Raw genomic sequence first — 26,879 nt, forward strand, 5'->3', positions numbered from 1 at the left:
CAGATATAAAGGAGTTAAAACCACACACTGAGGCCACACTAAATCTTTGATGTATTATAACAAGGTCACAAAGTGACCCCCTTGCACAGTACACCTCAAGTCCTGAATTTCAGCAAGGATACATAGCTCGGATCTAAACACTGTTAATGGGTGTTTAAATATCATAATGCACTGTCCTTTAAAGAGCCATGGCTAAATGAAGGGATTCATATAGAACAGTGGGCCATGTAGTCTCACAATTATTAAACATCACACACACACACCTGCCTACTGCATTCACACTTGAGTGTGAGAGGCTCGGGGCACCCCCTCACTGACCTGCTGAAAGTGATGGGACCTGCAGACAGGCTCCTCCTTGCGCTGGACAGACGGACAGAGCACCAGACCTTCTCCCTCCTCTGATGCAGGTTGGGCTCCGCTGATGCTGCTGATTCTGCCACCGCTGACCCGGAAGCAGACACGTGTGAGAGGGCGGAGCTTCATTTCGCCTCCGCTGCTTCTGCAGACGCTGCCCCCGGTGACCCAGACACTGTTCATCTCTCAGGCCTGAGGAGAGCCCCATCGGCTCCGTTGTTTCTGCCGACTCTGCCCCGGGTGACCCGGAAGTGAAACTGTTCATGAGTTTCCAGCAGTGAAGGAGAAGAAACCCAGGAGAGAGGGTGAGACTAAGGAGGGAGGGGAGGGAGCAGAGGAGAAGGGGAGAGGAGGGAGGGAGCAGAGAGGGAGGGAGGGGGAGGAGGGGGAAGGAGGGGGGAGAGGAGGAGGAAGGAGGGGGGCAGAGAAGGAGGAGGGGGAGGAGGCAGAAGGAGGGAGGAGGGAGGAGGAGGGTGGAGGAGGAGGAAGGGAGGCAGGGAAGGGGGAGGAGGGGGCAGACGAGGGAGGGGGCAGAGGAGGGAGGGGGTGGAGGAGGAAGCAGAGGAGGGAGGGGGCAGTGGAGGAAGAGTGGGCAGAGGAGGGGATGAGGGGGACGGAAGAGGGGGTGAGGGGGGCAGAGGAGGAAGAGGGAAGGGGCCAGAGGAGGGAGAGGGGAGGGTAGGAGAGGGTATGGGAGGGGGCACAGAGGGGGTAGGGGGGGAGATGGGCAGAGGCATTGGGGCGAGGGGCAGAGGAAGGGGGGAGGGGCAGAGGAAGGGGGGGCGAGTGGCAGAGGAAGGGGGGGCAAGGGGGGCAGAGGAGGGACGGGGAGGAGTGGGTGAGGGGGATCTTAGGTGCAGAGGAGGTGGGCAGAGGGGGGGAGTCTTAGTGGACCCCAGACTTGGCCTTCTATAGATATTTTTAAATATCATATCCAAATATTCTTGTACCATATGTTAGAATGTTATTAGTGATGATTCGCTCAGCAATAAATATCTGTTATGGAAGATACCCTTCGAGGTGAACATACGCTATCCAAGAAACACGTTACGTCTCAGTGATGTGAGACCTTTTACTGCAACTCTTGTAACTCGGCCGTGAGTCGGTTTGACAGTAAAAGGCCTCTTTCCCTGTCTTACACCCTCTAGTGCAGGTTACAGTAAAAGGCCTCTTTCCCTGTCTTACACCCTCTAGTGCAGGTTACAGTAAAAGGCCTCTTTTCCTGTCTTACACCCTCTAGTGCAGGTTACAGTAAAAGGCTTCTTTTCTGTTTTACACCCACTAGTGCAGGTTACGGTAAAAGCCTCTTTCCCTGTCTTACACCCTCTAGTGCAGGTTACAGTAAAAGGCCTCTTTCCCTGTCTTACACCCTCTAGTGCAGGTTACAGTAAAAGGCCTCTTTCCCTGTCTTACACCCTCTAGTGCAGGTTACAGTAAAAGGCCTCTTTCCCTGTCTTACACCCACTAGTGCAGGTTACAGTAAAAGGCCTCTTTCCCTGTCTTACACCCACTAGTGCAGGTTACAGTAAAAGGCCTCTTACCCCGTCTTACACCCACTAGTGCAGGTTACAGTGAAAGGCCTCTTACCCCGTCTTACACCCACTAGTGCAGGTTAAGGTAAAAGGTCTCTTTCCCCCTTCTTACACCCACTAGTGCAGGTTACAGTAAAAGGCATCTTTCCCTGTCTTACACCCTCTAGTGCAGGTTACAGTAAAAGGCCTCTTTCCTTGTCTTACACCCACCAGTGCAGGTTTCAGTAAAAGGCCTCTTTCCCTGTCTTACACCCACCAGTGCAGGTTTCAGTAAAAGGCCTCTTTCCCCCATCGTACACCCACTAGTGCAGGTTACAGTAACAGGTCTCTTTCCCCCTTCTTACACCCACTAGTGCAGGTTACAGTAAAAGGCCTCTTTCCCTGTCTTACCCCCACTAGTGCAGGTTACAGTAAAAGGCCTCTTTCCCCGTCTTACACCCACTAGTGCAGGATACAGTAAAAGGCCTCTTTCCCCGTCTTACACCCACTAGTGCAGGTTACAGTAAAAGGCCTCTTTCCCTGTCTTACACCCACTAGTGCATGTTACAGGAAAATGCCTCTTTCCCTGTCTTACACGCACTAGTGCATGTTACAGGAAAAGGCCTCTTTCCCCCGTCTTACACCCACTAGTGCATGTTACAGGAAAAGGCCTCTTTCCCTGTCTTACACCCACTAGTGCATGTCACAGGAAAAGGCCTCCTTCCCAGCCTTACACCCACTAGTGCAGCTTACAGTAAAAGGCCTCTTTCTCTGTCTTACACCCACCAGTGCATGTCACAGGAAAAGGCCTCCTTCCCAGCCTTACACCCACTAGTGCAGCTTACAGTAAAAGGCCTATTTCTCTGTCTTACATCCAATAGTGCAGCTTACAGTAAAAGGCCTCTTTCTCTGTCTTACACCCACCAGTGCAGGATACAGTAAAAGGTCTCTTTCCCCGTCGTACACCCACTAGTTCAGGTTACAGTAAAAGGCCTCTTTCCTTGTCTTACACCCACTAGTGCAGGTCACAGTAACAGGTCTCTTTCCCCCTTCTTACACCCACCAGTGCAGGATACAGTAAAAGGTCTCTTTTCCCTGTCTTACACCCACTAGTGCAGGTCACAGTAAAATACCTCTTTCCCCGTGCTGTCAGTGTTGGGCGCAGTGCTGGGGGCTCCCACTCCTGATGGGCTATTTCACAAAGCCGCTTTAAGAGATGCATGGAATTGCGTCAGTATGTGGGCGACGAGAGTGGCGTTCTCATAATGCTTTGTTCCGTTTACCACAGAAAAAAACACAAACTTGTAATAACAAGCATTGGCATAGCCAATAGGTCTCGCCTTTGCTACCTTATAAGTATTTAGCTATGCAACACAATATCCTTGGTGCAACAAATTCAACTGTTCCATGGCTAAACACTTATACGGTCCCAAAGGCGAGACCTATTGGTTATGCCAATGCTTGTCTTATTTGCAGGGGGATGGTGTTTGGGGGGGGGGGACCTTTGTATGCGGGAGCTTGTTGTGGGGAGCTTAGTTTTTCGAGGGGTTGTTTGGAGGGGCCTTGTTGCATGGGTTGGCTTGTGGATGGGAGTACGTGAAGCTACTTGGGGCCGTCTTGTTTGAATGTGGGAGTGTTGGACAGGCCTCGTGGAAGGCCCGCTCCCTCCCCGCATGATAGGGCCCGGACACCGGCTCTCCCTGTATCCCCAGAAAGAACCATCCCGGCAACCCACCGAGGAACCCGCAACCCGTCCCCAACGGGACGCCTGCTCCCGAACACCCCCGTATCGGCTGGCCGGGCCTCCATCAGCAGCATTGCCCCGGCCCAGCCGCCATCTTGGACACTGCATCACGAGGCCACGTGGCCTCGGCTCGACCCCAACCCTGGGCCTGGCCAGGCCCCGACATCGAGGCACCACCATCCACCCAGGGGGTGAAGAGACCACTTGGCAGGTCAATGGGAGAAAGGAGTGTCGATGGCTCTCCTCCGCCAGGTGCCGATCGCCCCCAGCCTCCCCGGGCGCTGGCTCCACCCCCCTGCTGGGTGTCTGGACTCCCTCATCCCGGACCTTCCGACCTCCAAGCGCGAGGGTCCGGACATCAAAGGAGACCAGACCTATAACTGGGGCTGCTCCAGAGCAGGAAGGCAGTTGTATCCTGGAGTCGAGAGACACCTTGAAGAACTCATCCCTGACGGACTGCTGGCGCTGCTGCAGCCCTGCCTTGTGAACCCATCTCTGAAGCCTGCTGGCGCTGCCCCGGCCCTCTACAACGTGAACCCTCGTCCAAGCCTGCTGGCGCTGCCGCGGCCCTCCTTCGAGAACTATCATCCAAGCCTGCCTGCGCTGCCGCGGCCCTCCTTCGAGAACCATCATCCAAGCCTGCTGGCGCTGCCGCGGCCCTCCTTCGAGAACCATCATCCAAGCCTGCTGGCGCTGCCGCGGCCCTCCTTCGAGAACCATCATCCAAGCCTGCTGGCGCTGCCGCGGCCCTCCTTCGAGAACTACCATCCAAGCCTGCTGGCGCTGCCGCGGCCCGACCTTGCAGACCCCTAAGCTCAAGGATTGTGAGCTTCCCTCTTGCCACGCCTGTACCGGACCGGTACCAAGACTGTCCCGCTACCCCTTTCCCTACAGAGACTAGAATTGAGAGGACCCTCGTGTCCAGACCTCACTGTATCGCTGATAACTTTGCTTTAAGAACCGTATATAAAGTGTGTTGACCTCATCCTTGTGTGGTGTCCATCTGTGGGGGGGAAGTTACTCGTCTGTACGATCGCTGGAGACGGCCCTCACCGGAGGCCTCTCCCCCTGTCCTCGGCCGACCCTCCGGGTCCCCGTCTAACATTGGTGGCCAGCGGAGCGATCCGAACCAACGCGTAATCGTACAGAGATAACTCGCCCCACGACTCAACCACAATAACAACAAAAGAGAGCGGAACCACAGAAAAATTCCAGATGGAGAAACTAGAAGAGTACAACCACAGAGAACTAAAACAATTCTGCATAGAACTAGGCATTGCTACCACAGGACTAAGCACGAAAGAAGACTTCAAAAAGGCCCTGGAATCTTGGGCAGAGACGGGTACGGCCGTACCCCAAAACCAAAGCCTCGAGGCACCGGAAACGAGCACCCCTCCGACGGAAGAAAGAAGATCGGGTCTCTCCCCAGAGGAGATCCAAGAACGGGAAAAAAGCCGGCTCCATGAATTGGAGCTGGCTCGACTGCGTTTGGATGGAGAACTGAAATTGGCGGAACAAAAAATAACGTTGGAACACTTGCGGCTTCGAGAGGAGCGGGAAGAGAAACAAAGACAGAGAGAGTTAGAAGAGAAAAAGCTAGCCTACGAACATGAACGCAACCTCAAAGAAATAGAGCTTCGGAAACAGAACAAAGATCCCGGGGTTCCCGAGCGCCCAAACACTCCTGCCACTACAGACCCTAAAGTCCACATCCCCAAGGATGTCGTCAGGGAGTATTACCGGAACGATGATATCCAGCAATGGTTCAAGGCCTATGAGGTAGCCATGACCTCCCACCGGATTCCCCGGAGCGACTGGGGAGCCGGGTTATGGGGGAGGTTCGTCAACGAAGGGCGCGACGCCCTGCTGCAACTCCCGGACCATCAGATGACGTCCTACGACCACATGAAGGCCGCCCTCCTCACTCGATACGGACTCACGCCCGAGATGTACCGCCAGCGGTTCCGCGACTGCAAACGGATCCCGGATACAACTTGGGTGGAGTACGTGAACTTCTTCAGCCGAGCATTCGAGGGGTGGATCAAGGGCAGCAAGGTGACCACTTACGAGCAACTCTTCGACCTTATTGTGTGGGAACACCTTTCTAACAACTGCTTCGTCGAGCTCAGGCAGCACCTCCTCGACAGCAAACTGACTGAACCTCCGCAACTCACCGCCGAAGCTGACCGATGGGAAAGCACCCGAGTTGCCTGAAACGGGCCCAGCGAGCCGAACAGAACCAACTAAGGACCCCATCGCCCCCGAGGGGGAGGGGGAGGCCAGGGTCGGGGCAGAGACGCCGTCCCGGTGGCTACCGCCAGCAACGCCCCGCCCCCGGCCGGCAGGGGAAACCCCCTGATGCGTCCGGGGTTCCGGACCAATGTTACTTGCCACCAATGCCAGCGATCCGGCCACTACGCCAATGATCTGAATTGCCCGAAAAACCAGAACCCTATGCCCCGCCAGGTCGCTGCCGCTGCCCTGGGGGAAGGGCAAACCCCAGAAGACCCTGAGGAGTACGAGGCCGACCAGCCCGAGTGGGAACCAGCCGCCATGTCCCTGGTCTGCCTAGGGGAAAGAGACATGATCCCGCGGGCCCCCCTACCCGCCAATACGCAGAAATATAGCCAGTGGGTCAACATTAATGGGCGCCGGGCTGAAGCCCTACGCGACAACGGGCCAGTGTGACAGCAGTCCGCTGTCATCTGGTGACCCCGGATCAGATCTTGCCAAACATCCTTTGCCCCGTCCGGTCAGCCGACAACTCAGAAAGCCTGTGTCGGATGGCCTGCGTCCCCTTCGAGTGGGGAGGAGTGTCCGGAATGCTGAAAGTGACTGTCCGCGATGATGCACCTGTGGACTGCCTCCTGGGAAACGACCTTGAAAGTTCCCCGTGGGCCGCCGTCGAAAGAAGAGAGCACCTGGGTATGTTGGGCCTCCCTGAATGGGCCTGCATAACGACCCGGTCCATGGCCGCCCGCGCCATCCCCAGTCCCGAAGAACCAGAATGGCCAGAGCCCCCTCCCCCGATCGTCCCAGAGGGAACCGCCCTAAGAGCCAATCCCCCAGAACCAAACGAAGAAGGGCCCGTTCGACTCCAGGACCTTCCCGAACTGGCCCAGTGGCGTCAAGAGGGTGGTCCCAACCCGGAACAATTCCGACAGGAACAGAGCACCTGTCCCTCCCTCGAGGGACTCCGGCAGCAAGCCCTCGCCCAGAGCGCAGGAGACACCTCAGGGGCCCACTGGATTTATTGGGACAATGACCTGCTCTACAGTGAGCAAAGAATTGCTGAGCTGGGGGCCAGTCGGGTACTGGTGGTACCCCTCCGCTTCAGAGACTTCCTTTTGAACTTGGCACACGATGTCCCCCTCGCTGGGCACCTGGGGCAAGACAAAACGTACAACCGCTTGGTAACTCACTTCTACTGGCCCAAAATGCGAAATGATGTCTCCAACCACTGCCGTGCCTGCCCCACCTGCCAGGCCAGCGGGAAGAGCGGCCGAAAGATCAAAGCACCCTTGCAACCCTTTCCCGTCGTCACCACCCCGTTTGAACGGGTAGGAATAGACATTGTGGGCCCCCTGGACCCCCGAACGGCACAGGGGCACCGGTTCATCCTGGTCCTGGTGGACCACGCCACCTGCTACCCCGAGGCCATTCCTCTTCGGACCGTGACAGCGCCTGTGGTAGGCCGAGCCTTGATGGGGATCTTCTCTCAAATGGGCTTCCCCCCGGGAAGTCGTCAGCGACAGGGGCACGAACTTTATCTCGAAGTACATGAGATCTCTCTGGCAACAGTGCGGGGTCACCTACAAATTCACGACCCCTTATCACCCGCAAGGAAATGGACTGGTCGAGCGGTTTAACCGCACTCTCAAGGGAATGATCATGGGCCTGGAAGAGCCCCTGCGTCGCCAATGGGACGTGCTGCTCCCGTGCCTCCTATTCGCCTATCGAGAAGTCCCCCAGAAATCCCTCGGCTTCAGCCCCTTTGAGCTCCTGTATGGACACCCAGTCCGGGGTCCCCTCAGCCTGGTCAAGGAAGGATGGGAGATGGCCCCCCAGAAGACTCTCCAGATGTGTATAAGTATCTCCTGACCCTCCGCAACCAGACCCGGCGATTCAGGGAGCTCGCCAAAGCCAACCTTGAGGCCAGCCAGGAGGACATGAAGAAATGGTACGATCAGCATGCCTCCTCCATCGAGTTCGAACCGGGACAGCAAGTCTGGGTGATGTCGCCGGTCGAACCCTGTGCCCTGCAGGACAAATGGACAGGACCCTTCAAGGTGATAGAGCGCAGGGGCCCCGTCACCTACCTGATCGACATGGAGTCTCCCCGGAACCCCCTACGAGTCCTCCACGCCAACAGACTCAAACCCCACTTCGTACGCTCGGAACTCAGCCTATTGATGGCAACAGACAGTGGGACGGAGGAAGACTCCGAGCCCCTCCCTGACCTACTGAGAACCTGTGAACAGGATGGCTCAGTGGAAGGGGTCAGACTCTCCGACGCTTTGACCCCGGAGCTACGCCAAGACTGTCGAGCTCTCCTGCTACAATTTGCAAACTTGTTCTCCCTCACCCCCGGGGTCACCCCCTGGTGCCTTCACGACGTGGACACCGGGGATAGTCCGCCTATTCGACACAGGGCGTACCGGGTGCCAGATCGGGTGCGCGCCTGCATCCAGAACGAAGTCACCAAAATGCTGGCGCTAGGAGTGATCGAACCATCCGACAGCCCCTGGGCCAGCCCAGTCGTACTGGTCCCCAAGGCTGCCGCCCCGGGCGTTGCCCCCGAGCTCCGGTTCTGCGTGGACTATCGGGGCCTGAACACCGTTACCAGAACCGACGCTCACCCCATCCCCCGGGCAGATGAGCTAGTTGACCGCATGGGGACTGCCCGCTACCTGAGCATCTTCGATCTAACAGCGGGCTACTGGCAAATCGGCCTCACCCCCAGGGCCCAAGAACGATCCGCCTTCTCTACCCCGGATGGCCACTACCACTTCAAAGTGATGCCATTCGGCATGAAAAACGCTCCAGCTACCTTCCAACGACTCGTGAACCAGGTACTGGCGGGCCTCGAAGAATTCAGCGCCGCCTACCTGGACGATATTGCTGTGTACAGTCACCACTGGGCAGACCACCTCCACCACCTCCGAGAAGTCCTGCACGCCCTCCAGCAGGCCGGCCTCACCTTAAAAGCCAGCAAATGCCAGGTTGGCCAGGGGTCCCTGACCTACCTCGGACACCAAGTGGGGAGCGGTCTGGTGGCACCCCTTCAGCTCAAGATCGCTGCCATCCAGTCCTGGCAACCCCCTGTCACCCAAACCGAGGTCCGAGCCTTCCTGGGGCTCACCGGATACTACCGGCGGTTTGTAAAGGACTATGGCAGCATTGTGGGGCCCCTCACGAAACTCACATCCAAGAAAAGCCCCAACATAGTTAACTGGACGCCGGACTGTCAAGCGGCCTTCGAGAAGTTGAAGACCGCCATGTGAACCGCCCCCGTGCTCCAGGCCCCCCGACTACAGCCGGGAATTCATAGTCCAGACGGACGCCTCAGATCATGGCGTTGGGGCAGTCCTCTCTCAACTCAACGCCGAGGGAGTCGATCAGCCAATGGCCTTCATCAGCCGACGCCTGCTGGCTCGAGAACAGCGCTGGAGCACCATCGAGCGGGAGGCCTTCGCAGTGGTATGGGCCCTCAAGAAACTCCGGCCCTACCTATTCGGTACTCACTTCAGGGTACAGACAGACCACCGACCCCTGCAGTGGCTGATGCAAATGCGGGGTGGAAAACCCAAAACTGTTGCGATGGTCCATCTCCTTACAGGGGATGGACTTCACTGTGGAGCATCGTCCTGGCCAGGATCACGCCAACGCGGACGGCCTGTCACGCTTTTTCCGCCTCGGCGAGGAGAGTACCCAAGAGGATGGGTGACTCTCCCTGCCTTCAGCTGGGGGGGACGCATGTTGGACAGGCCTCGTGGAAGGCCCGCTCCCTCCCCGCATGATAGGGCCCGGACACCGGCTCTCCCTGTATCCCCAGAAAGAACCATCCCGGCAACCCACCGAGGCAACCCGCAACCCGTCCCCAACGGGACGCCTGCTCCCGAACACCCCGGTATCGGCTGGCCGGGCCTCCATCAGCAGCATTGCCCCGGCCCAGCCGCCATCTTGGACACTGCATCACGAGGCCGCGTGGCCTCGGCTCGACCCCAACCCTGGGCCTGGCCAGGCCCCGACATCGAGGCACCACCATCCACCCAGGAGGTGAAGAGACCACTTGGCAGGTCAATGGGAGAAAGGAGTGTCGATGGCTCTCCCCCGCCAGGTGCCGATCGCCCCCAGCCTCCCCGGGCGCTGGCTCCACCCCCCTGCTGGGTGTCTGGACTCCCTCATCCCGGGCCTCCCGACCTCCAAGCGCGAGGGTCCGGACATCAAAGGAGACCAGACCTATAACTGGGGCTGCTCCAGAGAAGGAAGGCAGTTGTATCCTGGAGTCGAGAGACACCTTGAAGAACTCATCCCTGACGGACTGCTGGCGCTGCCGCAGCCCTGCCTTGTGAACCCATCTCTGAAGCCTGCTGGCGCTGCCGCGGCCCTCTACAACGTGAACCCTCGTCCAAGCCTGGTGGCGCTGCCGCGGCCCTCCTTCGAGAACCATCATCCAAGCCTGCTGGCGCTGCCGCGGCCCTCCTTCGAGAACCATCATCCAAGCCTGCTGGCGCTGCCGCGGCCCTCCTTCGAGAACCATCATCCAAGCCTGCTGGCGCTGCCGCGGCCCTCCTTCGAGAACTACCATCCAAGCCTTCTGGCGCTGCCGCGGCCCGACCTTGCAGACCCCTAAGCTCGAGGATTGTGAGCTTCCCTCTTGCCACGCCTGTACCGGACCGGTACCAAGACTGTCCCGCTACCCCTTTCCCTACAGAGACTAGAATTGAGAGGACCCTCGTGTCCAGACCTCACTGTATCGCTGATAACCTTGCTTCAAGAACCGTATATAAAGTGGGTTGACCTCATCCTTGTGTGGTGTCCATCTGTGGGGGGGAAGTTACTCGTCTGCACGATCGCTGGAGACGGCCCTCACCGGAGGCCTCTCCCCCTGTCCTCGGCCGACCCTCCGGGTCCCCGTCTAACAGGGAGCAGGTGGGGAAATCTTGTTTTGGTGTGGGGATGGTTGGTGAAGAACCTTCTAGTATGCTGTGGCTTGTTGAAAGTGATTGACTAGACGTGTGTGTGTGTATGGGGGGTCCCTGCTTGGAAGTTGTGGCTCAATAGAGTATTGCTTGGACACAAACCTATTGGGTGTCTTCATCGAATGGCTGTTGAGGGTTGTTATTTTCATTGCGTGTGTGTGTGGGGGGGCTCGTTGGGAAATAGTTTGCTTGGAAGTGGAGACTGGTTGTGAAGAGCTTGATGGGTTGTTGGGGCTGGCTTTCTTTGGGCGTGGGGCTCTCTGGGGTATTGTGTAGGCATGTGGGTTGCTGGGGGCAGTCTCCAATGGGTGTGGGTCGTGGCAGGTGGCTATATGGTTGAATATGGGGAATGGATGGGGTGTTCTCCTTAAGATGTGGGTGTTCATAGGGCTAATTTTGCTTGGCTTTTGGGACTGGTTGGGGAAGTGTTATTTTGGTTTTATGCAATGTAGAGCTTGGGAAGAGCTTGCCACGGTGTCAGTCCATTTGGTGGTTTGCTCTTGATTGAACATGGAATCACTATGGGATATTGCGTGGGCGCTGTTGCGGAGGGTTGTTCAGGACGTTGGGCTTGGTGTACCTTGAAATTGAGTTTTGATTGGTATTGTTTTGGTTGCATGTGGTGCATGGCTGTGCTGATAGTAAGGTTTGTTTGAAAGAGGGTGGGTGGATATGAGGGTTGGACTTACTCAGACACACGGGATGTTGGAAAGTAGCTGTTAATTGGTCTTATTTTGGCTGGGTGTGGGGACTGCTTAAATCGACTTTGCTGGAAAGTGGGGCTGTTTCGAGGGAACATGCATGGACGAGGGGGCTGGTTGGGAGTTGACCTTACTGGCGTCTACATCGTCCTTCATCTGATGGTGATGTTGATGGCACTTACTTTGTTTATCTGCTGCCAGCACATGTTGGTGGTCATGCTCAAAGGAGGGGTGCACTGAATAGGTTTACCAGGGGTTGCGTTTTGCGCACATGTGGAGGATAGTTTGGGTGCTTTACCTTTCGGTGGGATGTGAGGGCTCGTTTGATGTCGTTCCCTAGAGTTTATTGGTAGGGAGTCTTGCAGGAGTCTTTTCACAGAGGCTAGAGCAGTTTTATCAAGAGGTCGGAGTGCTGAAATCATGGAGCGCTGAAATCCTGAAACTACGCACCAGCATGAACTACTCCGCTCAGTATCATCTGTGTAGGTGGAGGGGGCACTGGTAGGAGTGAGGGGAGGCGGCGCCAGTCTGAACCCCCATCCACAAGTTCTGGGGAGGAGGGCCCGCGCTCCGTGCGCACTCACCCCTCCAGCCCCGGCCGTGCCAGGGCTCCCCGGGCTCTCAGCCGAATTACCAGTAGCCGGGATGTGTCCTGAGGTGCCCTTGGCAGACACTGCCAGGGAGTGACGAGTAGACGAGAGGGAGGCGGGGACCAGAGCACCGGGGCAGGGGGTAGGGACAGGGAGCAGGGAGGAGACTGGGGAGCACCAGGGAGGGGGCAGAGACCGGAACCGAGCTCGGTGTGGGGGCCGAGGGGGCTCCTCTCCCGGTCCACTCACACCCTCGTCCCTCCGCCGCCGCGTCGCACCGCTGGTAAGGAGAGGAGGGAAGACAGGCGCACACTAAAGAGACGATAAAAAGAGAGAATGGGAGCGACCCCACACCCAAGAGAAGGGGTACCACAGGTAATTAAAGAGCAAATCTCTCCTGGGAAATTGATTTTGTTGTACTAATTGATCCTAACCATCCATTATAACGTCCCCGATCACAACCACAAATAGAGACAACCAGGGCCCCAATAGTCAGCTAGGCAGAACAATACTCATAAACACATGATATGCAAAAGTAAATGAATTTAATATAATGTATAGAACTTACACAATGATTAAAAGTACTCACACAAAAAGGTATTTCATCTGATACATACGTAATAAAAAACACCAGTGTGCTAGAAAGATAAACAATAAAACAAAAAATGAGAGAACAACAAACAACAATGTATAATCAAAAAAACATCAAGAATTTGTTACTCCATGTAGGATTCATTGTTGTATTATCTCTTGGGTGTCCATGAATCATTTCATTTAGTCAATACCCAATCAAATCCTTGGATGTAACACCCAAAAGTACGTTGACGCGTTTTGATGGCCTTTATATTATTATGCGCCACCTTCCTCAGGACAATGTATATAGAATGTTCTCTTTCAATTTAAAAACACCAGTATATCCTCACAATCTCACTGGGGTGGTTCAGGAACTGTTTCCACAATGTAGATGTATTCGCCGGGCACCTTGGGGCTCCAATGATATCTTGGTGCTGGCACGCTCCCTGCAGGGTGGTGTGTCCTCTGCTGGGAAATTGTTAAAAATGAAGCGGGGCTCCTTGGGGCTCCAAACGCTTCTACAGTCGATACGGTAACTCAGGGGTTATCTATCCTCCCATGCGGTGTAGCCGATCCTTTTAAGCATCAATGAAATTTCTTTTAACGATGAAAAGGATTTAAGTGTCTTTCTTGAAAAAGTATCGGGGTGCAGTGACTCTAAGCGCATATGCAAAGTAGTTCCCCTGTATCCATCCCCAGTCTTCTTCCACTCCTTCTATGTATGCTTGATTAGAGTGGTGAATCTGTCAGCGGTGTAACGGCGGCGCCCTCCCGACCGTCTTCCGAAAAGCACACTAAAGAGAGGCAAAGTGGGACGGGAAAAGAAGAGAGAACGTGAGAAGTAGAAGCAGAGAGGGGAATGAGGTGGGGAAAGAGACGGAATGAAGGATAGGAAGGCAACCAAAAGAGAGAAGAGGAGAAAACAGAGTCACAGTGAGTCAGGTGAAAACAACACAAGCAGGAGTGAGGAAACACGCTCGCCATGACGCCGACTTTTCTCTATTTCTGCCGTCCCATTTGGACGGACTTGGCCTGACTTCCTGCTGGCGTAAAAAATGTATTATCTTCTTTATGGGGCCATCTTTTTGTCCCCATAAAGATAACAAACCTTTTACACCAGCAGGAAATCAGGGCAGTCAGTCCAAGTGGGACGGCAGAAATAGAGAAAAGAATACGTCACCAGGACCTATTTCCCGAAGGCTGGCCACCGTTTAGCATAAACGGTGACGCCGGCCAATTGGAAAGAGGGGTGGGGCTTAAAGTCCGCTAGTGACACTGACTAAAAAACATGCACAGCCATTGCAGGCTCGACCTAAAAACAGGTCTAACCCCTCCCCCCCCACACGCCCCCAACATAAACACACATGACACCTTCAGGAACAGTTTGGGTACAGAAGTAAATCATACTTGGTAAAGAAAGGGTGCTCCACCCCTCGCAAGAATGGGCTTGTGTCAGAATCATAATTCAGGCCCCTCTACCCGCTTTGGGTCCCGGTGGCACTGTACCTGCTGTCCCACTGATAGCTATGCCTCTGCAAGGAGCATGAGACGAGGAATATGACACAGCAATTTAATTCCCGTGGGACTCAGAACGAGCGACTCAGGGTTTTGAAACAAGACGGGTGATCATTACTCAACTCAATGGCAGCCCTCTTATCGGCAGCAATACAATGAAAGGTTGGGATGTCCGACGGCAAATACATATTTCTACAGACAGCACGCAACCCACCATAGCAATGGCAGAAATCTTGCAGTGGATCATCGCAAGGGGAGGTACAACTAGAGCTACCAAGGGCCAAAACAGTAGCTTATGTTCGAAATGAGTGACTTCAATCAACAACATGCTCTTCACCTGGGATTCCAATTTATCATTGCTGCCACTTATTTGTCCTTTCAGAAAACTCTGGCCATGTTAGATTGGTTTTCCTCACTGTCACTCTGCTGTCCTTTCAGTAACTTCTGGTCATGTCAGATGCGTTTATCCTTGCTGTCATTCAGCCATCCTTTTAAGTTACCTTGGGTCATGTTTGATAGGTTTGTTCTTGCTTTCACTCAGCCATTCTGTCCGTAACCTCTGGTAATGTTAGATTGGTTTATCCTCGCTGTCACTCAGCCGTATTAAGTAACCTCTGGTCATAATAGATGGATTTCTCCTTGCTGTCACTCAGTCGTCCTTTCAATAAACTCTGGAAATGTTAGATGAGTTACTTTGCTGTCACATCCACGGTGAATACGTTTCTGTCTTTGGGAGGATCTTCACTAACTCACGTCTATTTTATGAAGTTTCTGAAAATCTTCGTTAATATTTTCAATTATTTAAACTTATAAAAGTGATCATAATTTCCAAAAAATCTCTTAGGCTTAGTCTTTATGCTCTAGTACTATGCCATAGGTAGCTTCCTTTGACTTTATGTGATTGGGCGGACAAGGCTAATAGGGGTTTCAGAGACCTTGTCCGGGTAAGATCTCCAAATTTATTCCAAGGGCAAATATGTACGCTGGAGAATCCACTCCTGGGCAGAGCACTGGTTATAGTGGGGAAAGTGGTTGTCAGACCTCGAGATCTCTGCCCTTGAGTACAAGGTCTCCGTTCAGCAACAGCCTAGCTCTTTGATCTGGATGTGCCCTTAACACCATCGATGCTAGTGTTATTTTCCTCCTGTGCTGGCTTTGCTTTATTCCCATTGTTCATGACGAGCTGAGCTCGTCATGAGCGTCCAAGGGGTTAAGGGAACTGAGGAAGGTGCGAAATCACTAGAGATATCTTCTTTAAAAAAAGGAAAAATAGTTTCACTTGCTGTGGTCTTGTAGAAGGTCATTGATAGTGGATGCAAGAGTGCTTTGGTGCCTTGTGTAAGGTCATTGATAGTGGATGCAAGAGTGCTTTGGTGCCTTGTGTAAGGTCATTGATAGTGGGATGCAAGAGTGCTTTGGTGTCTTGTAGAAGGTCATTGATAGTGGGATGCAAGAGTGCTTTGGTGTCTTGTAGAAGGTCATTGATAGTGGGATGCAAGAGTGCTTTGGTGTCTTGTAGAAGGTCATTGATAGTGGGATGCAAGAGTGCTTTGGTGTCTTGTATAAAGGCATTGATATTGGGATGCAACAGTGCTTTGGTGTCTTGTATAAAGGCATTGATAGTGGGATGCAAGAGTGCTTTGGTGTTTTGTAGAAGGTCATTGATAGTGGGATGCAAGAGTGCTTTGGTGCCTGGTGTAAGGTCATTGATAGTGGGATGCAAGAGTGCTTTGGTGTCTTGTATAAAGGCATTGATAGTGGATGCAAGAGTGCTTTGGTGTCTTGTATAAAGGCATTGATAGTGGATGCAAGAGTGCTTTGGTGTCTTGTATAAAGGCATTGATAGTGGGATGCAAGAGTGCTTTGGTGTCTTGTATAAAGGCATTGATAGTGGGATGCAAGAGTGCTTTGGTGCCTTGTATAAAGGCATTGATAGTGGGATGCAAGAGTGCTTTGGTGCCTTGTGTAAGGTCATTAATTGCGGGATGCAAGAGCGATTATGTGTCTTGTAACAAAGGGTCAGTGTTGGGAGGTGAATGGACCCTACCCAAGCATTTCTGCAAAGTTCTTAGGCTCACATAGAAACAATGCTGTCTTTCATCATGAACATATTTCTTAAGTTGCCTTCCCTTTCACACAATAACCTTTTACACACATTTGCGTGTGTGACAATGTTGGATTTGTTTCTTTGAAACCTCTTTGCTTACAGCGTCCACTTTGCTTAAGATTATCACGACTCCTTGAAAACCAAGGCCCGACATACATTGTGCAAATGTTCTATTTTTCATTCACGGTCGACATAGCTATCTGTAGACCATAACAACGCTGTCTTGCCCAGGACTCGCAAGGATGCTTTACATTATGAATAAACATCCGTTTCCTAGTGTTGTAAGAAGAGTGATTTGCTGTCATTGGCGAGGTCTCTACATGCTGATGCTTCGGCCCAGCAGCCTGCTGATATCTCTGTAAGGGATGTCCTGCTTGTGACCACGATGGAGACCTCCATTCTTTCCCTTCAGGCAACAAGGGTTGGATCATCCAGTACGTGGATTCTTGGCAGAACACACACACGCCCTTGACACTCCGGTTAAGGACTGCATAGTCGGAGTACGCCAGATTTCTATATTGCTTTATTTGCTTGCATGTGTAAATTGTTTTAGCACGATGGTGGAACTTTTCATTCTGTTCACTGTCCTAATACTTCTAATAACTTTCATTTGCTTCTGTCTATTGATCATTGCAGCACATATACTCTACACAAGAATCACGTTGGTTCAATAAACATTGAAAATATCCCACTGTTTATGCCTAGTATATTTCTCTGAGAGGAGGAGGAGAGCACGAGTGACTGGGCAAAAGGGTTCTTAGTCTGTGCTTGGTCATGGTAGAGCCTCAATGCCCAGCATGTGTTATGCAGCATCTGAAGAGCTTTTAAGAGCTGACAAAACCAGATCATAGAGGGAATGTTACTTTCCAAAATCAGTTTCCAACGCCACACGATGTCACTCAATACCAATTTAAGTATCTAGGTGACACAAGATTATCCCAGCAAAGACCTTCCAAATAGTGCCTTGACGCACGGTTTGCCTGTCTGGAGCATGGAGCTGACCACTGTTTGCAGACTGAAACAATGGAAGTCCCAGGTCAACCAATGGAAGTACGTCTGAGAGGCAGGAAATGTCCTAAACAAAAAAAGAAACCCACCAGCTGGAAGGAAACTTTGTCCTTAATAGAAATCCATTCCGAGCAGGGCATTTTCACCTTTAGGAAAGATGATAAAATTCTTGATTTGTAACTGGTGCTTTAAAGAGCCACCACAAGCCTGCCTGGTAATGTTCATTTAGAGGGAACAACAGGCTCTTACCTTACTCCAACCATGACTTTGCCATATAGTTTCCACTCCACGGTAGGAACTGCATGTTTGTGGATGGCTTAACTGTTGGGATGGTGTCAGACTGATTCCAAGCACCCCCTCAGGATGTGTTGTCCTTTAGGCCTGCTAGTTCACAGTGCCACCACAAGCCCCACTAAACCTAGACGAGTAGCCATGCTGATGAAGCCTGCCCATCACAAGTTCTTCCAGTTACCTGTTTTGATTCCCTCCCTACCTGTCTGCGCTCTCGTCTGTCCAGACTTGTCAACACGTTTGGCCCCAACATTTTGAATTCTGCCAATGGTATCTCTGAGAGGTGGTTGTTCGAGAGCTGGTGGTTCCACTCTTAAACTGTTCTATGTTTGAACCACGGTTTCACATTTTAGCTGTATGAATACGGAAAGTGATCAGTCTTTATTTTTATAACTTAAGTGTAGAACTTCGGGAGCTGCATTAGACTGGATGAAACATTTTGCCATGACTTTACCAACTGTAGGTTGCACCAACTAACATAAGAAGTCCATAAAGAAGTAAATATACAAATGTCCGTCCAATGTTGAGAAAAATCAGAGTTCTTTATTCTTCTTTACAATATTGACAATTGTACACCAAACAGCCAACACGTTTCGTTCTATACGAAGAATTTCATCAGGGCTGTAAAACAATATTTAAAACACATATGTAATACAATATAATGAAATGCATATTTTTATACATATAATTCATTGTATACAAACAATTAATAGCATAGCCTCCTGTTTTTTAGGCTATGCTATTAATTGTTTGTATACAATGAATTATTTGTATAAAAATATGCATTTCATTATATTGTATTACATATGTGTTTTTAATTTTAAATTTGTTTTATTGGTTTCAAAAACAATGACAGACAATGCATCGCAGTAGAAAGGCATCATGTAAAGGAAGCATCGGGTACAGACATATAAGGCTTCTCCACAAATCGAGTTGCAAGCAAGGTACATGAGCCAGGTTATGGATGAGCTGCACAACTCATATATGCCAAGTATAGCAGAGACGCACAACTTTGAAAACAAGACCCTCCAACTCCCCCCCCCCCACCCCCCCCACCCCAGCCGGTGTGCCAAAATTGAGAAACAAACATTAAACCACCCGTAAGGGGTATAGTTTGTCCCATCAGGAGGTCATGGAGGATCTTCAGGGATTTCTGTGAGGCGCAGTAAGCGGAGATACCTGGGACACGTGATCTCGTTGAATTCGCTGGAGAGGAGGGACAGCAATGGCAGCCACACTTTCCGAAACGTGTCTGCGGACTGTGTGAGTATAGCTTGAATGCGCTCCATGCCTAGCGTAAACCAGAGTTTATGCAGCCATCCCGTGTGGGTGGGCTTGGTGGAGGATCCCCAGAGTGACAGAATGTGTTGTGTTGCTGCCTGCATCGCAATTCCCATCTGGCGCCCTCGGATTGACTTCAAGGGGAAGGCGAGCGCGTTGGGAAGGCCTAAGATAGCATAGGCAGGGAAGCGTGGGATCTCGGTATCGAAAGTCTTATCTATATCATTTAAGACTGCAGTCCAGTTTTTTTGACCTCCCGACAGTCCCAGAGGAGATGAGTCATGGTGCCCTGTTCCCCGCAGCCTCTCCAGCAGAGCGCACTACGAGCCGGAACAGGAGTAAGGTGCCAGTAAAGGGCTAGCTTCACCGCCGCCTCTCTGCCCGCTGTGTTACGTGTAGTGTGAGAGGCCCTAAAGTATATGGAGCTCCATTCCTGGGCCGACAATGTTCTCACCAATTCCGTCTCCCAGCGTCGCTGTCTGCCACTCGACCCAAGGCGGTTGGGGGTGTGAGCATCTCGTAGAGGTCCTATATAAGATGTTTGTCGGTTTCTCTCGTCACCAGCCACCGCTCAAAATTTGTCATATGCCTGCTCACCAGGGGAGCATAATCCGGGTGCGTGAGCCAGTGCCTGATTTGAAAGTACTGAAACAAGTGGTGAGAGACAACATCATAACCCTTTGACAGTTCGGAGAGAGGGAGAAAACCCTGCGGGTCGAAGAGATGGCCCGCCGACCTGCAGCTCGTGCCTCGCCATTGCAAAAAGGCGCGGGGGTCAGTGCCCGGTGGGAATTCGGGGTTGTCCAGAAGGGGGGTGAGCAGGGAGGGAAAAGTTGTCAATTTTCTCTTAATTGCAACCACGTCCCACACGCGTAAGATAGTGCAAGTGATAGGAGATTTCTGGAGGTATTTCGGTCGGTCTTGGCGGCGGATGTACGGGACTTTCCAAAGGGACGTCTGGGCCATCGCCCTGTCTTGAAATAGCCATCTCTTTTCAGATTCCGGCCTATACCACTCCACCAGATAACGGAGTTGGGAGGCTTAGAAGTACTGGTGGAGATTGGGGATCCCGAGGCCGCCTTCATCGACACCGCGATATGCCAGTTGTTTGTGTAGGCGCGGGCGCTTTCCCCGCCAGATAAAATGGTGAAAGGCAGTCTGGAGATGTGCGATAGCCCCAGCTGGAGGAGTTACCGGAATGGTCTGGAAGATATACAAAATCCAGGGCAGTGCCGACATTTTCACTGCCGCGACACGGCCCAGCAAAGAGAGCGGTTGTTTAGACCACTGCACGAGGTCAGCTCGAATTCGGGAGGAGAGGGTGTCGTAATTGAGGGAAACCGTTGATTCCGTGGAGGAGGTGAGCATGATGCCCAAATAAGGGAGTTGTGTTGTCGTCTGCAGACCTCCGCCATATGATGGCGCATCGCCTAGAGCTCAGGCGTTCCTGCCCAGGGGCAAGATCAGCGACTTCCCCCTGTTAATTTTAAAGCTAGATATGGCGCCAAAGGTGTCAATCTCCTCCAAATAAGCAGGGATAGAGTGTTCCGGGTTATCGAGGGCGGCAATAATATCGTCGGCGTATAGGCCGATCGTGTGTGGCTCCCCGCCAAAAGTGATGCTGTGAATATTGGGGTTATCGCAAATTTTTTGCGCCAGAGGCTCGACGTAAAGGGCAAATAAAAGGGGTGAGAGTGGGCACCCTTGCCTTGTGCCTCTTTGTATTTCGAAGGGGCTAGAACGGTAGCCGCCCAAGCGGACCCGTGCGGAGGGGAGATGGTAACAACTCGCAATCCAGGATTGGAAGCGATCCCCGAGCCGAAAGCGGGCTAGCACCCGCTGTAAAAAGTTCCAATCGACGCGGTCAAACGCTTTTTCTGTGTCGCTTGCGACAAGAGCCGAGTCCGATTGCTGGAACTGGGCCTTGTCGACCAAATGTAGGATCCGTTTGGTGTTATCGCTACATTGGCGGCTCGGGACAAAGCCTGATTGGTCGGGTTCCAGAATCCCGGGCAGACACGGTTCAGGTCTTAATTGAGAAGAGAAATGGGGCGAAATGCCGAGCAGTGTGTGGGATCTTTGCCGGGCTTAGGCAACACCACAATTTCGGCCGTCAGCATACAGGGGGGGATGGAACCCGGGCCGGTGAAGGAATTGAAGAGCTGGTCAGGATAGGAGCAAGTAGTGAGCTGAAGATCTTATACAAACCGGCTGAAAAGCCGTCAGGCCCCGGAGATTTAAGAGGGCGGAGGCGAGAGATAGCTGCCAGCACCTCCTCCAGGCAGATGGAGGCCTCCAGGGTATCCACCGTTCCCGGGGAGAGTGCGGTAATCTCCGCTGTCTCCAAATAGCTGTCAATATCCCCGCTCGGGGCGTTATCAGCATGGTATAGTGAGGCATAAAAGTCTCTGAATGTTTCCGCGATCTTTGTCTCCCCCCTCAACTGCCACACCATTGTCGTCTCGAAGGCCGGAAATCTTCAAGTGTTGTGACTTGGCTTTCAGCGCGCTGGCCAGAAGTCGGCCTGTTTTATTCCCCCCGATGTAGTACGAGTGGCGCAGTCGGAGAACCGCGAATTCAGCCCTGTCGGTATCTAGGCTGGCTAATTGGGCACTGGCGGCCTTCAATTGTTTCCACACCCGTGGAGCCCCGGTCCGACTGTGAACTCTCTCGAGTTCAGAGACCTGGGCAGAGAGGTCCTCTCGCTTCGCTTTACGAGCCTTAGCCTCTGCTGCCGCTATGGCAATGAGGTCGCCACGGACCACCGATTTCAGCGCTCCCCACAGAGCCGTGATTGGCGTCTCCGGTGTGTCATTAATGGTTAAGTAATCTGTGATACATGAACGGATTTGTTTAGTTACCTCTGGGCGTTGTAACAGAGTCTTGCGTAGTCTCCACGCCCCTGGGGGGGCGACTAGGGCTAGGAAGCTCAAGCAAAATCTCCACGGCATCATGATCGGAGAGGGCGGCAGGGACAATGCTGACGTCAGCGAGGGAAGTGGCCAGGTCGGAGGATCCTAGGAAGTAGTCGAGCCTGGTGTAAGTGCGGTGCACATGGGAGTTGAAAGTGAATTGGGACGCAGTAGGGTGCTTAGCCCTCCACAAATCCACCCAGCCCCGCTCCTGTAACCAAGCCTTACCTGCACTGGAAAGGGCGCCCGTGTCCCCATATCTGTGGCCGGACCTATCCATATGAGTGTCCAACACTAGGTTGAGATCCCCCCCCAAGGAGCAAGAGGGCGTCGGGTGACTGAAGAACCTCTGAAATGGCACCCTTCATAAAGGGCTCTTGACCTGTGTTAGGGGCGTAAAAGGAACCAATGGTGAGGTGTTGATCGCCAATGTGAAAGGTGTAGGCCAGGAGTCTGCCCTTAATTTCCCCCACTTTATCCCCTATCCTCCCTCTGAAGTGCCTAGAAATCAGAATGGCCGCCCCCGCCTTCTTCGATGGTAGTGAGGAGAAAAGCTGCTGTGGAAAAGCGCGGGAGCGCATCCTATGCCAATCTTTCGTAAGCAAATGGGTCTCCTGAAGTAGACAAATCCCCGCCCCTGAGTTTTCTAGATATGACATCACTGCCCTCCGCTTGATGTGATTGTTCAAGCCCTTCACGTTTAGGGTCAACACTTTCAAGGCAGAATTAGCCATTACAAATCAGGTAAAGGAGAGGTGTTGTATGAGGATGACAGCGCTGTGCTCTGAAACGAGGGTAAAGGGCGACAAGCCCAGAATGTGGAATTCCCTGTGACACACCGGCTTCTCTCCCTCCCCTTCCACCCCTCCCCGCCCACCCCCCCAAAAACTCCCGTTCCTCCCTCCATCCCTAACCCCAAAAAACCCCCAGTCCCAATGACCAGTCCCCCGCTTCCCTCCACCCGGATCCAACTTCCCAACTTTGTGGATACAATGTCCCAGTCCTGTCAGTCCAACACAGGTCTGTGGTAACAATACCTATTGGGGTGATGTCCAATGCCGGCCTTCGTGGCCCCCTGCCCGTCCCCTCCGCTTAGTATGCAACAATGCGGTGATACTCCCCCCCTCCCCCGTCAGAGAAGTCAATCAGCGGATGATGTCTCTTTGGCCACTTCTAGATTGGCCGTAGCTCTGTCCTGTGAGATGAGCTTCAGGCTTGGAGCGTAGATCCGAGGATCGTCTTCGGCCCACCGTTTACCAGCCTCCAAGGGAGGACTCCTGGGAGGGCCCCACTGGCGATGCGTCGTCTACCATTTCAATGCCCAGTAGTGTGCAGGTGTCCTTGAGGGAACGCAGCTGTTGTAGGGCCCCATTCCATTTGAAGATCAGACGGAACGGGTGTCCCCAGGAGTAGGGGACCTCTTGTTGATGCAGAAAGTCCGTAGCCACCCTGAATGTCTTCCTCTTCTGGAGAGTGATAGCAGAAAGGTCCTGATACAGGGCGATGGGGTGGCAGCGGTACTGAAGGGGTTGGTTCCGTCGAGCTTCTCGGAGAATCCTTTCTTTGAGCGGGAAATCAGGGAGGAACGCTAAAATATCCGGTGGCGGGGCAGATGAGCGCATGGGGAGCCCCACTCTGTGTGCCCTGTCTATCTGAGGGTTCGCCCAGTATCTCACGGAAAAGACCTTGTAAATAGCCAGTGACGTCCGTCCCTTCTGCTTTTTATGGGCCCCCCCGGACATTTATGTTATTACGGCGGGACTGATTTTCTAAGTCCTCCGCGTAGGCCTGGAGGTCCACCTGTTGATCTTTGAGCCGTAAGACCTCCTGCTGGAGTTGCTCGACCGCTTCGCTTCTCGTTTGATCGGCTTCCTCAATGGCCGCCACGCGCTCTCCCAGGCCCTCCACATCTCTCCTAAGCTCCCTAACCTCTCCGGCCACCTCTTGCTTCAGGGCTTTGAAGTCGTCTCTAAGGGAGTTAAACAAGGACTCCAGGAAAGATTTAGTGATTGTCACATTATTGTCAGCGGGCGTCGGTCGTGACTTGGGGACCTCGGGGGAGGGTGGCCCTATGTCGTGTTTGGCGTTGCCTTTCGCAAGCATCTCTGGAAGCGTGCGTTCCCCTTTCTTCCTGAGACCCGCCAAACTGTCCGCTGCGCTTCCGTCAGACCGGTGGCCCTGCCCGTCAGGGCCCCTAGGGCAGAATTTTGGGTGTGTGTGTGTCCCAACGCAGTTGTCCCCGATATCGTGGTAGGTGGCAGCGCCGACCAAGGGCAAGGTCTCCGTCCTCCTGATCTCAGTGGCCGGTGATGGGTGGTCCCGGCGTGAAGCGGCCGGTACGGAGATCTGGCTTCCCAGGCAAGAGGGTGTTGGTAGTCAGGCAAGGTTCTATTGTGGTTATAGCCCCAGGGCCCTACCACGAGGAGTCTGTGAGGGGCTGTTTGTCCCCGAGGCAAACGGTCACTGCATCATGGGCAGGTCCCTCGCTATTGTGTGCAGGGCCCCCTAGTTCCACCTTTTTGGTCACCTGGCGGAGGTTTGTGAGGACCCCTCCACTCTCAGCTCCCTGCCTCGCCTCTCAGTGGCCCTGTCTTCAGGCGCGCGTTCCTCGCCGCCTTCGCTTTGCGGTCTGTGGGCCTAGCTGGGCCCTTCGCCAGTGGCTCGATTGCGCCCCCCGAGCTCTCGGCTCCCACCAGCCCCGAGCTGTCCTCACCTCCGTGTGGGCCTGAGCCCGTTGCCTCCTCGGGTCTCCCAGGAGCCGCCAGGGGTCCCGCGTAGTGCCGGCTGCGTGAAGGTCTTCGCCGCGGGTCCCGCAGAGGCCCGGAGCCGGGGCCTCGAGTGCTGCTCCTCCCGGCGGGCTCTGCCTCCCACCGTCAGGGGTGACGCGTCGGCGGGTGCTCTCTCTTTCGCCGCTGTCGCGGGTCCCCAGCCTCAAGCAGGTGGGCCGGGAGCACGGCTGGCGATGTGCCGTGGGTGGGCTCGGTCGGCAGCAGGGAACCCGGCCGGCCGCTGTTACTCGGCGGAGTCAGCGGCCATTACGATTGCCCTCGTCAGCGAGTGTCCCACCACTTGGAAGAAGCCCGGAGATCGCGCTGGTCAGGACCTGGGCTCAGGGGAGCAGTTGTAGGGTGTCCCCGCAAGGCTGACAGATTGTGTGGTGCTGGGGGGGGGGGGGGGATTAAACCGCAATATAAAGGGCAGCATTGGGGATCGGGACGGGGAGCCACAGAAATCGCCGTCCGTTCAAGCCGCCATCTTGGCCACGCCCTACATATGTGTTTTTAAATATTGTTTTACAGCCCTGATGAAGTTCTTCGTATAGAATGAAACGTGTTGGCTGTTTGGTGTACAATTGTCAATATTGTAAAGAAGAATAAAGAACTCTGATTTTTCTCAACATTGGGCGGACATTCGTATATTTACTTCTTTATGGACTTCTTATGTTAGGTGGTGCAACCTACAGTTGGTAAAGTGTATTTGGGTTGTTCTAACCGCCCCAGAGCAACGGCAGGGGCAGGGGAGTTGCACACATTGTGAGCATAAGGCTCAGTTTTCAGTTTAAACTATTGAGGAGATTGTATAAGGAGTGAGGTGCATCACAAAACCAAGGGAGTTTTTATATAGGTTGGCCATTCCCTTGTTACTTTGAACATTTTGCCTTGATTTTCTCATTTTAAAATGTTTCTGTTCTTTTTTTCATCCCCTTTGCAGACACTGGATCGCAGAACATCAACATTTAGAATGTGGAGAGCGCAGGCTTCAGAAAGTGATGGAAAAGTCCCAAATTCACCTGAAGGTCTAAGAGGAACACTTGCAGCCTTTCCAAGTCATAACTTCTCTGCTGCAAGACCACGACCTGAAGATCTCCACAGGCCTGGAGGCGCCAACAACCTGGGTTCCCAGATCTGTGGATGGACTGCCCAGGAAGAGTTTGGAAAGCTACCAATGCCAGACACTCTGCTTTTTGGGTCCTGCCATGAAAGCATCCTCATAAATGCTTTGGAGAAGGATGTGAACAACTACAGCACAACTGTAAGCAGGACTCGCACCCCCCCTAACATGACCTCCGATGCGCACAGTGGTCCTAATCCAGAGTCCCATGTGGGGCACCCTCCCACTCTGGTAATGTTGGCCATGCTAGAGCGGCTGGAAGCCAAACTCGATAACTTGCACAATTCAGTGGGAGAGGTCCCTTTTCGAGTTGCACATCTTATGGAAAAAATCTGGGTAGAAAAGGGTCGAGATTTCCTAGAAGGCGGTGCAGTGTCTTTGGAGGCAGTGAGTCCAGCAGGCGTCAGAGATTGTAGCTTCCCCAGGTCCCTTCCAACTGCTCGTCCAGCGAGCCCAGGGGTGCCTAGCCCAAGTCTACAAGTCTTTCCTGATAATCATGACCAAATGCGGGTCCCAGGCTTACCACCAGTGTTTTCAAGTGAGCCGGAGTTAGATGAACCCTTGAAGCAAGAGCCATTGTCTGTTGATAGTTGGGACCCACAAGACAGCCATTTAATAAAGCCATCATCTCCAGGGGTCCATGACTCGCAGAAGGACCAACGACCAGGGCCCGTGCTTCAGACTCGGCTGGACCAGCAGAAGGACCTGCGCCTACAACCAGGACTGCTGGGGGGGCAAGACCTTGGCATGCATCTAGTTCTTCCAGCTGGACAGGGACTGCAGCGGGACCCATGCACGGAACCAGGGCATGAACCACAGCAGCACCACAGCTTCCAACGAGTGCTTCCAGATGGAAATGGACATGGACTGCAGCGGGACCCATGCAAGGAACCAGGGCATGAACCACAGCAGCACCACAGCTTGCAACGAGTGCTTCCAGATGGACATGGACTGCAGCGGGGCCCCTGCAATGAACCAGGGCATGAACCACAGCAGCACCACAGCTTAGAAGTAATGCTTCCAGATGGACATGGACTGCAGCGGGACCCATGCAAGGAACCAGGGCATGAACCACAGCAGCTTGCATCTAGTGCTTGCATCTAGTGCTTCCAGATGGGAAGGAACCAGGTGAACACCTAAAGCCAGAACCATTGCCCGTTGGTGGGCGTGGCTCAGAGTGGAACCAGTGCATGCAG

At 53.4% G+C, this 26,879-nt stretch overlaps 1 protein-coding gene across 1 annotated transcript; it reads left to right on the top strand.

The window, feature by feature from the left end:
- Positions 1-583: 583 nt before the first annotated feature.
- LOC144758059 (uncharacterized) lies at positions 584-26,787 on the top strand. The gene is made up of 2 exons (XM_078646409.1): positions 584-659; positions 25,504-26,787. Exon 2 carries the CDS (start codon positions 25,534-25,536, stop codon positions 26,785-26,787), a length of 1,254 nt encoding a protein of 417 aa, XP_078502535.1. The 5' UTR covers positions 584-659; positions 25,504-25,533.
- Positions 26,788-26,879: the final 92 nt, after the last annotated feature.

Source organism: Lissotriton helveticus, chromosome 1_1, assembly GCF_964261635.1.
Source record: "Lissotriton helveticus chromosome 1_1, aLisHel1.1, whole genome shotgun sequence".
NCBI classification, from domain to species: Eukaryota; Metazoa; Chordata; class Amphibia; order Caudata; family Salamandridae; genus Lissotriton; species Lissotriton helveticus.

Excerpts from the sequence above, each read along its gene's own strand:
- LOC144758059 (XM_078646409.1), top strand. The coding sequence starts at position 25,534 with ATGTGGAGAGCGCAGGCTTCAGAAAGTGATGGAAAAGTCCCAAATTCA.